Source organism: Siniperca chuatsi, linkage group LG18 (genome assembly GCF_020085105.1).
Source record: "Siniperca chuatsi isolate FFG_IHB_CAS linkage group LG18, ASM2008510v1, whole genome shotgun sequence".
Taxonomy (NCBI): domain Eukaryota; kingdom Metazoa; phylum Chordata; class Actinopteri; order Centrarchiformes; family Sinipercidae; genus Siniperca; species Siniperca chuatsi.
This window is the reverse complement of record NC_058059.1, coordinates 25,779,344-25,796,407: the sequence shown is the minus strand read 5'-3', so window position 1 is coordinate 25,796,407 and position 17,064 is coordinate 25,779,344. Positions and strand designations below refer to the sequence as shown.

General features: G+C 39.0%; 1 protein-coding gene and 1 long non-coding RNA gene across 3 annotated transcripts in view; one reads left to right on the top strand and one right to left on the bottom strand.

Moving 5' to 3' along the window:
• LOC122865296 overlaps nt 1-16,692 on the top strand; it is a 30,238-nt gene extending 13,546 nt beyond the window's left edge. Inside the window, exons 3-4 of the long non-coding RNA XR_006375448.1 lie at nt 3,279-3,382; nt 8,131-16,692. This is a non-coding gene — a long non-coding RNA (uncharacterized LOC122865296). The remainder of the gene's footprint in view (nt 1-3,278; nt 3,383-8,130) is intronic.
• dennd1a (DENN/MADD domain containing 1A) overlaps nt 1-16,856 on the bottom strand; it is a 53,598-nt gene extending 36,742 nt beyond the window's left edge. The window contains exons 1-2 of one of the 2 annotated variants that reach the window (XM_044173541.1): nt 16,699-16,856; nt 5,630-5,694 (exon numbers count right to left, since the gene is read on the bottom strand). In XM_044173541.1, the coding sequence (XP_044029476.1) occupies nt 5,630-5,694; nt 16,699-16,715 (82 nt within the window). In that variant the 5' untranslated portion in view covers nt 16,716-16,856. The remainder of the gene's footprint in view (nt 1-5,629; nt 5,695-16,698) is intronic. The other variant, XM_044173542.1, reaches the window with a different exon arrangement.
• Nucleotides 16,857-17,064: the final 208 nt, after the last annotated feature.

The window sequence follows — 17,064 nt, the reverse complement described above, 5'->3', positions numbered from 1 at the left end:
TAACATCACCCAAGGGAAGCATATATAGGGAGAACAGTATCGGTCCCAGGATTGAACCTTGAGGCACACCATAATTGATATGGGAAAAGGATGACCTGGCGTTGTTAATGGTGACACAGAACATCCTACTGGACAAATAAGATGAGAACCAGTCTAGTGCAGTGCCAGATATGCACACCCAGTGCCTCAGTCTATCTAAGAGAATGCCATGATCAATCGTGTCAAAGACAGCACTTTAGTCCAGCAGCACAAGAATTGAACAAATGCCTGCGTCGGCATTCATTAAAAGGTCATTAGTGACTTTGAGAAGGGCTGTCTCAGTGCTGTGGTGTTGACGCAAACCAGATTGGAACTTTTCAAAGGTACTATTGTTTTCCACAGCAGCAAGGAGTTGCTTAGATAAAATGTTTGAGAACCTTGAAAATCAAAGGCAGTTTAGAGATCCGACAATAAGTATCCAGGAGGGCAGGATCAAGCCCAGGTTTCTTTAGGACTGGTTGAACACAAGCAGTTTTAAAGTAATCTAGGACGCAACCAGTAGACAGTGAGCTGTTAAAGATAGATAGAAAATGGGGCGCAATACAATCCATAACTTCAAAAAAAAAAAAAAATTGAAATTATGTCAAGAGGGCTGGAGGATACTCTCATACGAGAAATTATTTCTGTGAGTTCAAGCAGAACAGCAGAAAAATTGCTCAAAGAATCCCTGAGCGTGGATCCACATCTAAAAAGGCAGGATTGGGAGTAACACCAGATCATATTAATGCCACCTTTCCAGTAAAGTGCAAAAGAAACTTTTCACAATCAGCATCACAATCAGCAGAGGCACAAGGAGAGGGTAGACTAACTAACTGATCAACAGTTCTGAATTGGAATCTGAGGTTGTGCTGATGGGCAGAAATAAGTGCAGAAAAATGGCATGTTCTTGCATCTTTCACCATCCTATATTATAAAAAGGAGTAATAACTCTTTCATAGCCACAAAAAATGGACCTGGAGACCTGATTTCTTCCATCTGCATTCTGCTCTTCTGCATTTCCTTTTACAGCTTTGAACAGTGTCATTTAACCATGGCTGTTTTCTAGTCTTTGAGTTTGATCTATTTTTCAGAGGAGCTATGAGATCTAATGTTGAAGAACACAGGTAATTAAAAGAATCAACCAAATCGTTTTGGAGGAATCAGGAAACAGATTTCCGAGGGAAGTGAAGATTGTACAGAATTTCGAGGCACTATGCTCATTAAGGACGTGTGTGTAAGCAGGATAAGACAGTACTAGCAGCCTGTAATTCACAGTTAAAAACAATGTATAGGTGATCAAATACAAACATGTCCCTGATTTCCACAGATGGTATTCTCAGACCAAGACTACAGACTAGGTCTGTGTGGCCACTGGAATGAGTTTGGCAAGACACATGTTGTTGAAAGTTAAGAGTTAGTTAGTGATATTTAAAAAATCAGTAGCAAGGGCATTAGAAGACTCATCAACATGAAAATTTAAATCACCACAAAGAATAATTCTGTCATAATTTAAAACAAGACTAGATAAAAATTCAGGGAGCTCCAACAAGAAGGAGCCAGCTGGTTTGGGGGGGGGCACTTCAAAAGGAATAAAAATCATTGGAAGCTATGAGGTTACATTTTAAATGCTTCCTATAAATAGTAACAAGGCCACCACCACGACCACAATCCCTAGGACGGCTAAAGCAGTCATAATCTGGAGGGCACAATTCAGCAAACTGACTGTGATTACCACGATGTAACCAGGATTCTGTTAAAAACATGAAATCTAAAATCAGTAGAAGAGATAAAATCATTTAAAATAAATATTTTGTTAGAGTGGGATCTTACATTGAGAAGAGCTATCTTAAACAGTCTGTGCTGGGTTAGAACTTAAGGTGAAGCTGGAGATTGGGTTCTGACCCGGATCTTTATTAAATTATTAATATTGCTGTGTAGGCTGTTTTGAGAGACATATGCAAAATTACCACAGGTAAAAAAAATAGAGCTAGAAAGATCCGGGCTCCAAATATGGACAGGAATAGAAAAAGCAGCACTATGATCACTCCACATGGCTGTTTTTAGTGGGCAGACAAGAGAAAGAAGAAGAGCAAGGGGAGACAGGTGATGTAGTCAATCACGTGAAGGACAGTACAGCGTACTTGTTTGGGTGAAGACCATCTCGTGTAAACAAGGAAGAGCAATTCCAGAATAAATTAAAACTGTGAATAAAACCAAAGTCATAGGTACTGCAGACAGACTGGAGCCAGGTATGAAGGATGAGGATCCTGCTAAAACGGCCAATTCCACGACCCAGTGTAGGAATTGTACCCAATCTGAAAGCATGCTTTCCACTACTGTTGAGCACGTCAAAGAGGCAGAGAAGGTCTGCTTTCGTCAGCTCAGACAGCTGACTGGCAGTGTCATTGGTGCCGACATGGACTATAATTTTCTTGATGGGAGTGAAGCCAAAAGTCCAGGGAGCTTTTCGAGGACGTGCCCCCATGAGGAACCACGGATCTTCAGGTTTAGCTGAAACAGCATCATGCTCCGGAGCACCTGTGATGAAGGAGCCGAGCCACAGAAGAGTGGGATCATTGTCCAATATTGGAGTGGAGCAGTCAGGGGACTGACATGGGATGGTCGCATTCTGGTTGCCGCAGCCAGAGGAACTGAGGGCTGCAAGGTGTTTTGCCTGAGCCAAGGTGACAGTGGAGTACTCTAGGATGAGCTTGTCTTTCTCTGAGCTCGGCTTCCAGACAAGCAATACTTTTCTTCAGCTTTGAGATGGTAAGGTGGCCACAGCCATCACACTTGCAGTTAGTCCGTAAAAGTGCTAAAAGCTTAAAATCCACAATAAAGTCCATAAAAGTGCTAAGAGCTAAAAATCCTCAATAAAAGCGACTGCTAGCCTGTAGAGGCAGTCTGGTAAACCACGTTGAGTTGACAGCCAACTTAAAAATCACTTAAAATCCACACGTCCGATGAATAAAAATTTTTACCAAGTTAAAACATATAGGTAAAAAATAACCAGGATAAAAGTGTAGCGTAGAAATGTGGCTTTAAAACTGGATAAAATGTCAATTTATGGCAGTTTAAGACATAGCCTCTGGCGGGCACACGCAATGCCGAAGCATGCACAAGATGACTTGACTGAATAACAATCTATAGAACCCCATCACTGTACAGCATACTGTATGATAATTCTTTAGACATCAGTGTTCGTTGAACTTTGTGGCAAGAGTTTATTGTTTTCTGTTTCAACATGACAATGCCCCCAGTGCACAAAGCCATCTCCATAAAGAAAAGGTTTTCCAGTTTGCTGAGGAAGAACTTGACTGGCCAGCAGAGAGACCTGACCTCAACCTCATCCAAGACCTTTCAGGTAACATGGAACACTGACCGTGTGCCATCAACAATAATAACCAATCATTTCTATGGTAATTTCACCACATTCTGTAGTCAACACAGACACAGATCATTTTTATTTTGTTGCTAAAACACCTCATGTCTATTTTCCACCAGTGGAGTTTATCCATTACAACAAAAAAAGAAGTTTGGTCTGTTTGTGGTTGCTTGTTCTCTCCAGCAGGGTGACTCTTGCTTCACTGCAACATGCAAGTTACAACTTACATTTCCAAGTGTTTGTAAACATGAAAAGGGTTGCAGAATGTCTTTAAAAATGCAAGGGATGTTAGATAGCACCTCTACACATCAAAACTGGATTGTAATCATCATGTGTTGAGAGAAAAACCAAATTTTGGCAAGAATAAATAAAATCAGCCATACTTCCGAACTTGTAAAAAAACAAATAATCCTCCATATATCTAACTCCTGTGCATACATTTCATTAATTTGGCTAATTCATATGCTGATATATAACCCAGTTATTTCTTCAGTTCTGTGTAAAAAGACCTAAATGGTTGTCTGAAGTGAATGTGAAGCTGTTCTGTGAAGCAGACAAACAAAATGTAGAATATTCCACATTTGAAAACAGCAAAGGTCGTCAGACAGAATTTGTGTGTCAAAGATGGATATGGCATCATAAAGACTGAACAGGAAATGATGAGAGGCACACTCCAACAGCAAGAAATTCTTAGAAATGCTATATATATATACACACACACACACACACACACACACACACACACACACACACACAGTGGTGTGAAAAAGTGTTTGCAATGAGTCTTTTACAGCGCTGTGGAGGAATTTTGGCCCACTCATCTTTTCAGAATTGTTGTAATTCAGCCACATTGGAGGGTTTTCGAGCATGAACTGCCTTTTTAAGGTCATGCCACAGCATCTCAATAGGATTCAGGTCAGGACTTTGACTAAGCCACTCCAAAGTCTTCATTTTGTTCTTCTTCAGCCATTCAGAGGTCGACTTGCTGGTGTGTTTTGGATCATTGTCCTGCTGCAGAACCAAAGTTCACTTCAGCTTGAAGTCACGAACAGATGGCCGGACATTCTCCTTCAGGAGTTTTTGGTAGACAGCAGAATTCATGGTTCCATTTATCACAGCAAGTCTTCCAGTTCCTGAAGCAGCAAAACAGCCCCAGACCATCACACTACCACGACCATATTTTACTGTTAGTATGATGTTCTTTTTCTGAAATTACTTTTACACCAGATGTAATGGGACAAACACCTTCCAAAAAGTTCAACTTTTGTCTCGTCAGTCCACAGAGTATTTTCCCAAAAGTCTTGGGGATCATCAAGATGTTTTCTGGTAAAAATGAGACGAGTCTTAGTGTTGTTTTTGCTCAGCCGTGGTTTTCATCTTGGAATTCTGCCATGCAGGCCATTTTTGCCCAGTCTCTTTCTTATGGTGGAGTCATGAACACTGACCTTAACTGAGGCAAGTGAGGCCTGCAGTTCTTTGGATGTTGTTGTGGGATCTATTGTGACCTCTTGGATGAGTAGTCGCTGCGCTCTTGGGGTAATTTTGGTCAGCCAGCCACTCCTGGGAAGGTTCACCACCGTTCCATGTTTTCGCCATTTGTGGATAATGGCTCTCGCTGTGGTTTGCTGGAGTCCCAAAGCTTTAGAAATGGCTTTATAACCTTTTCCAGTCTGATAGAACTCAATGACTTTCTTTCATTTTTTTCCTGAATTTCTTTGGATCTCAGCATGATGTCTAGCTTTTGAAGATCTTTTGGTCTACTTCACTTTGTCAGGCAGGTCCTATTTAAGTGATTTCTTGATAGAGAACAGGTGTGGCAGTAATCAGGCCTGGGTGTGGCTAGAGAAATTGAACTCAGGTGTGATAAACCACAGTTAAGTCATGTTTTAACTGGTGGGGCAATTATTTTTTCACACAGGGCCATGTAGGTTTGGATTTTTCCCCTTAATAATAACAACCTTCATTTAAAAACTGCATTTTGTGTTTACTTGTGTTATCTTTGACTAATATTTGAATTTGTTTGATGATCTGAAACATTTAAGTGTGACAAACATGCAACAAAAAAAAAAAGAAATCAGGAAGGGGGCAAACACTTTTTCACACCACTGTATGTGTATATATATATATATATATATATATATATATATATATATATATATATATATATATATATAATATATAGAAAACATATAGCATTACCTGTACCTCCAGCCTTCAGAGACTTACCAGAGCTGTGTGTGCCTGGATGGGCTACCTCCAGATACACCTCAAAAGTGGACTCGGGGCTCTCCCTGAAACAGAGGATGAAAACTTATCATTGTGTTTTTAGCATGTTATGGACAATATTCAGGCCAAGTAAGCATATTCATCATGTAGTAGGAATAGTGTTAAATTTGTCATTAATATGATTCAGTTTTTATTGAGTTTGACCTAAGTTATGTTTGTTGTACACTGATAAAGAATGGTAGTTAGACTGTTGACTGAAACTATGGTGCAGGTGTCCTAATATGCTAGTCAAATTTCCTCCCAACACATGATACAGCTGCCTTTGGCCCAATCAGTGACCAGTTAACTGAAGTTGTAGCTCCCCCATTGCCTTCAGCACAATATTTAAAATGTCAGTCAAAGAAGAAAACCATGTGTGCATCAGGGTTTCAAACAACTACACATGTGCTCATTCAGAAAAAAGATAATAATATTGACAATATTACAATATAATATTAAAACTAAGTTTTTTTGGAGAAACCATTATATTAGCAGTGATGTTGATAGCTTTTCAATGTAGTGAGTTCCCAGGACCCACAGGTGGTCATTTGAGTGGGTCCCAGGAAAATTGAGTGGGTCCGCAATAAAATGTGTGCTTTTTGACAAATTGTAGTGTTAAACTCATGTTTAGGGATGGGTATTATTAGGTTCTTTATCGATACTACTACTCTTATCAGTTCTTTTTCCATAACTAAATAATTGCTTTTTAAAAAATTATTTAAAAAAATAAATAAATAAAGTCAGAACAGGATTAGAATTTAATATTTTAAATACAACTAAATGTAGCAGTAAGCAGTAAGTTTAAATAATTTGCAGTGTGAAAGTATATAAGTATAATTAGGAAAAAGTACTTAAAGTATTAAAAGTAAAAGTACTCAAGGCAGAAAGAAAAATGTCCCCTGTGACTGTTACACTATTATATATTATATCATTAGATTATTATTACTCATGCATTAATGTAAAAGCAGGATTTTACTGTTGTGGTTGGTTGAGGTGGAGCTCAGTTTTAACTATTTTGTATAGGACTGCAACTAATAATTATTTTCATTATGGATTCATCTGCTGATTATTTTCTCCATTAAATCGATTGTTTGTTTAAAATTCTGAAAATAGTGAGAAATACCGTCACAATTACCGAGAGCCCAAAGTGACACCTTCACAATGATTTGGTTTGTCCAACCAACAGTCCAAACCTCAACATTATTAACAATACATTAAAATTAGTAAAATAATTTAAAAGGAAAAGCAGCAAATCGTCACATTTGTGAAGCTGGAACCATTAGATGTTTTTAAATGGAAAATGACTTAAACAATCAAAATAGTTGCCAAGTGATTTTCTGTCAATCGACAGACAATTGTTTCAGCTGTACTTATATAAACTGTTGGGTAGTTTAATTTATAAAAAACATCGTTTTTGATAAACTCTTCATATGTTTTGTGTGTAAAAATCTTAAATTCGTAAAGTAACTAGTAACTATAGCTGATAAATGTAGTGAAGTAAAAATATTTCCCTCTGAGATGTAGTGGAGTAGAAGTAGAAAGTAGCATGAAAAGGAAATACTCGAGTACAAGCACAGTCCTTAAATGCTTTTAGTCAATGCTGACTATCAGTAACAACTCACAGATATGCATGCATTTGTTTCTTTATGCTTTATTTCAGAAACTAGAGAATTATGCACCACTATGCTGTACCATTTGTGCTACTTGTACTATTTCCATTTTGCGAGTAAAGAGCTTAAATCCAAGTGATGACTGTTCTCTGACCAGAGCACTGTAGTGGTCAATTTTCCAACAAACCAGTTTCAGTTTAATTTTTCTGGGTCGACCCTGCTGCCTGGAACACAACTGCCTACATTTCATTTAATTTTTCTGCATTGTATGACTACTGCTGTTTGCTGTGTTGGATGCCTGTCCTCGTGTTGCTGGTTTCTCTGTATTGTCACTTCTTAATTTTCTGCCCGTTTGCTGTGTTGGATGCCTGTTCTCTCATGTTGCTGGCTGACCTGAGAAGTTAAAATCAAAGTCTGGTTTTTGCCTCTTAAAGGAAGTTTTTTCTTGCCACTGTCTCCAAGTGCTCGCTCGTGGTGGGATTTGTTGGGTCTCTGTAAATAATATAAAGAGTACAGTCTAGACCTGCTCTATAGGAAAAGTGCAACAAGATAACTTCTGTTATGAACTGGCGCTATATAAATAAAACTCTTTCCTCTAACTGGCCACGGTCGACCTCTCTCACTGCTTCTGCCAATTTCCCTCACTTTTGCCAAAGCCTTGACTGCAGCCTATGTTAGAAGTATCATAATTCAGCCATTAGTGTGCTTATTCTTCATTTGATCTATATATGACCAAATGACATTTTTATGAAAAGCTTTCTGTCAGTACTTCGTCACAATTATCAACATTTGATTGAGTAATCAATTAATTCATCTCATTTATCTGTCCACTAACATCTGAATTCATTTCAGACCCTGCTCTTCTTCTCCTGCCCACCAGTGTTCCTACTTTTGCCAGTCACCTGAGCTCGCACCTGCCTGCAGACATGATCCTCAATACCCCATTATCCAAAGAGTTTATACTATAGACTTGCACAGTGGCCAGTCATTTGCCACAGTGTGTATCATGTCTCCTAGTCATAGCGTTGCAGTCCTTTTGTTTTGCCTGAATCTGCCTGCCTGGAATTGTGATTTTGAACTATGCTAGTTTTTTTTAGCTTTTTCCTGCCTGCCTTAATCATTTATCTGTTTAACCTTTTGGTGTCCTGTGTTATGCCTGCTGACATTAAACTCTGTTTTTAATGCTCCTGCTTTTTGAGTCTGTGAGTCTGCTTTTGGGTCAAAAGCTGTATTTCTCAGTTTCCTATTCTCTTACTGTCACTATTGCTAGAAAGTACTGCTAACGTTTGGTTGCATTCTTCATATAACGACTGCGATTACTATTGTTTCAAGTACTGATGGAGCCGTTTAACTATTACTAAAACCTCCATATGTCTTCCTGCTATCCTCTTGCCCTTTTCCGACCACCTGTCATTTGCATGTTCCACTTTTATCTCAATTTCCTTCCGTTTTACTAACCCTTTTACATTCTGTACATTTGTGTATCTTACTTTTCCTTCCTTCTTTCTATCTCCTCTTTTCTTTATCTGTCATTTTCAATTCAATTTTATTTATATAGCACCGAAGTTATCTCACTGCACTTTTCCTATAGAGCAGGTCTAGACCGTACTCTTTTTATTATTTACAGAGACCCAACAATTTAACTTCTCCCCCAGTTCTCTGTGCTTTTCCTGTTTACTTGTCTTTTGCTATTGTTTCTCCCTGCCTTTCCTTCACTCTTTATGTCCTTCCTTCCTCTCTCCATCTACCCCTCATCATTTTGTCATTTTATATCCTTTCTGCTCCCTATAGAAAACCCACTGATGATACAGATTTAGTGCATCAAATTTGTTTACAATGTATGCCATGTACCAGGCAGGACCAACCTGACCTGAAACCAAGTTTTTCTCAAACCAAACTGACAATTAAATTCCAGTTGTTCCAGAGGATAGTCTTCTTTTCTACTTTTAAGTAGTGATGTGAAAGTGAGGAGGAAAAAAAAAGTTATGACAAGTTGGTGTAAATATTGATACCAAGATATCTAATATAGCTGGTTGTTATTGTTCAGATGGAATATTTTCTCTTTTTCAATTACAAAGTAAAGATACTTTTTAAAAATTTTCTTAAAATTGACAAATATTTAAACTTTATAAAATAGAAAAAATACACATATCTACCAGGTTTAATCTTAACCACCAATAATGTATTTCTCTGCTATACTTGAGAAATAGAAAACAATGTCTGTTCATATAAGTTGTTGTTGACCCACCTCTGACAGCATCACATTTAGGATGTATATGATCCTGTCAGAAGACTTAAGCAGAGAGGGTGTCACAGCTGTCGAGGAAGTCTGACAGGTATTTCAGGATTCTGACCAGCTGGGTGTCATCAACAAAGATGATTGGGGCTCACAGTTCCTCAAAAGTAAAGTGGGGCTGCTTAAATCTCCCTTTTTTGCATTTTCACAAATAGAATAAAGGCTTCACAAATCTGAAACTGTGAAGATAAAGAAGTTAAAGAGTCTCTGACTTCTCTGGGATAATCTAGTCCAGATTTTCCAAGTGTAGGTAAAGTGGTTTTTGATCTGGACCTGGTCCAATGTGGTCTAGGTGTGATAAAAGCAGTGAAATCGCAGTTTTTTGCATTTTCACAAATACAATAAAGGTTTTACAAATTTGAAAGTGGGTTTCAGACAGTGTTAAGGCTGTACCAAAAATGTCAACACGCACAGGGGTACAAAAAACGGAAGATTGGTCGCTCAGCAATGTAAGTTAAGTTTCCCTTAACTAAAATTTTTCACACCAGATCCAGTTATTGTCAACCAATCAGGTGCCACCAGTAACAGCCGAACATATCACACACATACCGCCATCGACAGTGCAGGCACCAGACAATTATCAGACATACTTTAATATTATATTCCATTTCTGCCAATAGCTCCTCTTAAATGTTACACAAATGTTAAATGGACCTTCTTCTTAGAAATTCTTAGTCATCATAGGCTAGATGCATACAAGGTAAGGATGCACGATATTGGAAAAAATTACATTGCGATATCTTTCGGCGATATACAGTGCATCCGGAAAGTATTCACAGCGCTCCACTTTTTCCACATTTTGTTATGTTATAGCCTTATTCCAAAATGGATTAAATTCATCATTTTCCAAACAGTACCCTATAATGACAACGTGGAAGAAGTTTGTTTGAAATCTCTGCAAATTTATTACCAATAAAAAACGAAAAATATCACATGTACATAAGTATTCACAGCGTTTGCAATGACACTCAAAGTTGAGCTCAGGTGCACAGACCAAGCCATGAAGTCCAAGGAATTGTCTGTAGACCTCTGAGACAGGACTGTATCGAGGCACAGATCTGGGGAAGGGTACAGAAACATTTCTGCAGCATTGAAGTTCTCAATGAGCACAGTGGCTTCCATCCGTAAATGGAAGAAGTTTGGAACCACCAGGACTCGTCGTAGAGCTGGCTGCCCAGCCAAACTGAGCGATCGGGGGAGAAGGGCCTTAGTCAGGGAGTTGACCAAGAACCCGATGGTCACTCAGAGCTCCAGCGTTTCTCTGCTGTGAAACTGGATGAATGGTAAGAAGTGACAATGTTTATCTGTGTGCAGTAATGTTGCTAGGTACACGTCCTGCGTCTCTGACACATTCAAATCCGAAAGGTAAACTCACTATTGATGTGTCCAGAGGACGCACACTATTTTTTCCCTGATCATGCTACATTGTGACCAAAAAAATCTGTGTTGAAATCATAGCAATAAACAAAAGAAACCTCGCTTTTAGAACACAAGTTTTACCCGGAACGTTTTGGCATTGTATCAGTTGTAGTCAACTTAGCCAAGTCAAGCTCATGTAGTATCGCTGCTCAACTGTATGGGAGCATTACATTTTTCCGGCTAGTTACAGTGAACATGGGCACAGATTAGTGTCAAACTGTATGCCGACATTGTTCAACTTAAGTCGGGTTTGTCTGTAGAAACACTTCAATCACGTCATTTACGACGGCGTCGAATGTGTCAAATAGTGTAACGAGACAAACCAGACTGGAAGGCGAGTCCTTCTCCCCACATGCTTGAGCTCTACAATGTGCCTTCACGTGTGCATGTTAATCAGTCCGTTGTGCAGCTCTTTATAAACGAACACAAGGTCAGGACTTATCAACAGGTCAGAGTCTTATGATCGTGCATGACATATATTTGTGTTATTTATTTTTTTCTTATTAACAATATGCCAGTATTTGAGTGCCTTAACTGTTACAGTAAGAATTACGGCCAATGAGCCACTGTTGAATGTTTACATTTTTTCAAAATAAATGGCACAAAGTTATTTAAAACCCTAAAACCGAGGTACATATCGAACTGTGAATTTTGTGTACTGTTACACACCTAACATGAACATAACCATATAACATCAAACACGAGCTTAATTTAATTTGTCAAAAAACACACATTTTATCACTGTGTGTATTTACGATTATTTACAGTATGCGTACCTGTGTTTACAGGGACTGTCCAATTTATGTATTTTTAAAGCCTTGACATTTTTAGCCACACTAAAACATCGGCATCACAGAGCAGCAGCTTTTATTATTGCAGCATTGAAAGTAAAGTCAAGAAGGTGCTTTACAGAAAAGTGTTTATTATAAAATGAAAAGAAAACACTTCACAAAAATGTAGCAGCAAACCGTACTGTACATATTCAGAAATTCAGTAGGCCTGTAGCCTAACGAATAAGTCAAACTGACGCATTGTTCACAGCACCTGATGATTATGATGGTGATGAAACGGATGCCATGGATGCTGGTGTTCAGGTGAGTCTGGGGGTTAATTTTATGTATATGAGCCACCAACTTGAATACGTTGATTGAATGTTCACATTTAGACCATTTTTCACTGGGATTTGCAATAGTCAAATTTTTATCCTCTACAAGGTGCAAACAATAGCTTATTGCCACTTTGGAGCCTAACAAAGAAACCACATCTAAATTTCACAGTTGAAAGCCCGTATAAATATAAAAACAAGCCTCACGCAGGACTCAAACCCCAGTCTCCTGAATGAAGGTCCTGTGTTTAACCCACTCATCCACATCTTCCTGTAGATTTAGACATTTTACCTTCACACTAATCAATATCGTCAATGTCTGTCAACCCAATACTGAACAAATTATCTAAATGATAAAACAAATTTGTGTTTTGACACGTTGATGTTGTAACCATATTTTAGCTGGTTGAAAAGAGGGCAAAAAGAGGTCTTAGACATTCAGACCAAATATCACCCAGTTTTCACCTAGAAATCAATGTTGAAATCTCAGTTGGTGCTTACTGGGATAATGACACTTCAAATCAAAGTTTGATAGGAATCAAATGGTTTTATCAATGGTAAACAGTAAATGGACTGATACTTATATAGCGCCTTTCTAGTCTTTTCCGACTACTCAAAGCACTTTAACTACATATCACATTCACACATACACTGATGTATCAGTTTAAAGAAAGTAAATCATTCACACACACACCTCAGGAGAAATTTGGGGTTCAGTGTCGTGTCAGTTGCCCAAGGACACTTCGACATGTGGGCTGAGGGAAGCCGGGATGGAACCGCCAACCTTCCGATTGGAGGACGACCCGCTCTACCACTAAGCCACAGTCGCCCCCGCACATACTTTATTTGATCGACTTTGACAGAATGAATTAGACACCCCAGATTAATTTTTCCGTATTTAAAAACCTCATTTTAGTATAACTGAAAATCCTATGCTTAAAAACACCTTGACAAAGAACACCAAAGAGTTCGCCCTAAATAATATTGAGAGATTAATCGAGGAAACCTTGAAAATTTCAGACCAATATCTTCTTGTTGGAACTCCCTGAGTTTTTATCCAGTCATTATTTTAAATTATGATAGAATTGTTCTTTGTGGTGATTTTAATTTTCATTTTGATGACTCTTCTAAAGCCCTTGCTGCTGATTTTTTAAATATCTTTAACTCTTTTAACTTTCAACAACATGTGTCTGGCCAAACTCATTCCCGTGGCCACACTTTAGACCTAGTCTTTAGTCTGGGCCTGAAAGCTCCATCTGTGGAAATCAGGGACATGTTTGTATTTGATCACCTATACATTGTTTTTAACTGTGAATTACAGGCTGCTAGTACTGTCTTATCCCGCTCTAAGTACACCCTCGTCCTTAATGAGCATAGTGCCTCAAAATTCTGTACACTGTTCAATTCTCCCAGAAATGTGTTTCCCGATTCTTCCAACACCAACGATTTGGTTGATTCTTTTAATTACCTGTGTTCTTCAACCTTAGATCTCATAGCTCCTCTGAAAAATAGACCAAAGTCAAAGACTAGAAAACAGCCATGGTTGAATGACAGTATTCAAAGCTGTAAAAGGAAATGCAGAAGAACAGAACGCAGATGGAAGAAATCAGGTCTCCAGGTCCACTTTGTCGGTATGAAAGAATTATTACTCCTTTATAATAAGATGGTGAAGGATGCAAGAACATGTAATTTCTCTGCACTTATTTCTGCCCATCAGCACAACCCCAGATTCCTATTTAAGACTGTGGATCAGTTAGTTAACCCTGCCTCTCCTTGTACCACTGCTGATTGTGATGCTGATTATGAAAAGTTTCTTTTGCACTTTGCTGGAAAAGTGGAGTTAATAAGATCTGGTATCACCCCAAATCCTGCCTTTTTAGATGTGGATCACCCGCTCAGGGATTCTTTGAGCAATTTTTCTGCTGTTACTCTGCCTGAACTCACAGAAATCATGTCTCTTATGAGAGTATCCTCCAGCCCTCTGGACAAAATCCCAGCTAGGTTTTTATTGGAAGTTATGGATTGTATTGCCAATACTGTTCTCCTTATACATGCTTCCCTTGGGTGATGTCATCCACAGACATGGTATTTCGTGGTATTTTATTTCTTTCTTTGTGAAGCACTTTGTACTTTGTTTTGATAAGTGCTCTGTAAATAAATTTGTATTATTATTTTTATTATTATTATCATCATCATCATCATCATCATCAAGGAAACTACTACTGAGTATAATAAAACATTTATGAAACGTTCAAAAACTATAGGCTTCACAGGGCTCGACAGTAACGGTTGCCATTGGCAATCATTTTGAGAAATTGGCAGTGTTTACAACAACACTTCAACGAGACACAGCTGCACCTTTTTAAGACACCACACACAGGGAAGTCAGACCGTCCGAGAGCGTCCATTGCTAGCCTGCGAACGCCTGGCAGCGCATCAAAAAAGTCCACCGTTTGTTAGGCTGCCTGTCAGTCAGCCTACAGTCCGGATCCGTCTACTCTTCACCAACCACGCCATTTACCCACTAACCATCCCTTCATCATCTGTGCCGTCCATTCCCGGGACCCTGCCACCCCGTCTGGAGTAGAGTACAGGAGGTAACGCCGGACTTTCTGGGGCAAATTACAAAGCTGCAACTCTAAAAAGAGGTTTCACTTGGTCTAAATTCTTGGAACTCCAATTCTTCTGAGTAATTGTGGAAACCAAGAAAAACAGATAGTCTAACAATGGCATAGCCGTCAGTGCTGGGATAAAAAAGTTTAAATCGAATTGAATCGTCACCTTGAAATTTAAAGTCAAATCAAATCATGGATTTGGAGAATCGTGACACCCCTACTTTTTAAAAATAAATAATTTTCTTCATATTTGTTGCAATAGTGATATTTATATAATACTGTTACATTCTGAACCAATGTCCAATGCTCCTAATGATACCTTCCACATCTTCTAGTGCACAACACCAGAGTTTGCATTAGTAAGGAAAATAGTAAGTTACTGGATATAACTCCAGTTCTGAGTACATGCGTAGCCCTATACCTGCATGTTATCGCAACCACAGTAAAGCACATTAGTTTTAATATACTAAAACATTTATCATGGTAATGACGGTATTGCAAAATCCATGTCATAGAAGAATGTGACACCAGTGACGGTTACAAAACCAGTATACTGCCCACCCCAAGCCTCACATCGTCTGTGAAAGTAACCGCGTCACATGCATGTTTACAGGCAGGTGATACGCAGATGCTGCATGCACAGTGCTCGCTATGTACTCTGGTGAAGGGGTGCACTTCTTGATCAGTTTATCAAACAACCAAAACAGGCAGCACTCATTTTCAGGTTGTAGTAGGGGACTAGTGGGGCTTGCTTTGGTTGTTTGATAAATTGATGAAGTGCACCAATTCAAGAGAGCAAACTCAGTGTATCCAAGAACCCTTAAATCAGACTACATTATGTAATATCACCTTGTGAGTTTTTCTTTTGTATCAAGCAGCAAAAAAGTTGTAGCATGACCTGTTTGAGTTAATTTGCCTTACTTGACATTGCGCATCCTGTCTTGTGACTATTGCACATGCGCACATTGCGATGTCGATGCTGAAACGATATACTATATCGTGCAGCCCTAATACAAGGTGACATTTTGTCTGAGGACATCTCAGATTAATCTAATGATTTGCATGCTGATGTTTAAGAAAAAGCCCTTGACCTGTTTGACCAACAACAAAATAGGTTTGATGAAACACATGTTAATGATCAACATGTCCCACACAAGGTTGGGACACTCTCACAGCAGGGGCTCCACAATCACCCTGTTGACATGCTGATTCTGAAAACAAGTCATTGTCTGCAGTGTGTAGGAAATATATTACTTGTAGGATTTCTTCATCTAATCACTTCTGTCAAATTGCTTGTCTAGTACTACTGTCCCTCTGCTGCTGAATGAAGAAGCCAAGTTCACAAAGACTCTTTACTGTATTGTATTCGGTATTATGACGGTACAGATCTGACAATACTTTTCCTACAATTATAATAACTCATTAGCTCACTCCCCATAAATACACCATCAAAACAACAGACTAAAATGTCTTAGTTTGTCAAAAACCTACTGACAGATTAGTCGTAGCCTTAACGTTAGAATATTTACATTATGTCAGAGGAGTGGCATTAGGCTACAGGAAAGCACAAGGCTTTCTGTCTGTTCTGCACTTTTGTCCTGAAAACTAGCATCCGGTTTAGGAAGAAAATCTGACACAGTTACCATGTTTACACTAGCTGCACATACAGAAACATGTTCCCAACTCACTGCTAACGTTAGTCATCTCTGCTCCAACTTGTGCCCGGAAAGCTTCGTATCGTAACATGTTTTATCAGCTTGTGAATGACTAGTAGACCTCAAAACCATAAGACATTTAAAAATGCTTTGTTTTTCTGATCCAGTAAGTTAAGTAATGTTACCAGCAGTGCTCTTAGCCTGTGTCGCAACAAGTCAGGGCCTTGTACTGTAACTTAATGTATCTTCCCCAATGACTAACTGTAACAAAACTAACACAACAGCAGGCTGCTGACAACCTCAGTTAAATCAGCGGATGCACATTCTTACTTGATTCGGGACCCCATCCTTATTTCTCACCCCGCCGTCGCTGTCGGCAGTTTACGGTGCGCAGACGCGTCTGTCCAGAGGTGTTTTTCAGATGCTAACCTCAAGAGCTATACAACGCCATGGTCTGTCCACACGCGTAGATCACGCACTGCCTGGCGCTGAACTCTGGGACTTGTAGTTCTATTGTACAAGACATGTAGGTCTGTAATACGGTGCAATCTAGTGTTACAAACTACAGCTTCCACAATACGTGTCGTCGACGACGATTGGGTCGCGTGATAAGCTATACTGCCCATCTAGTCACCGTTGTTTACTTTACCTGTAGCCTACAACAGTTATATCTGTAGCGTTATGCAGTATTGAGCG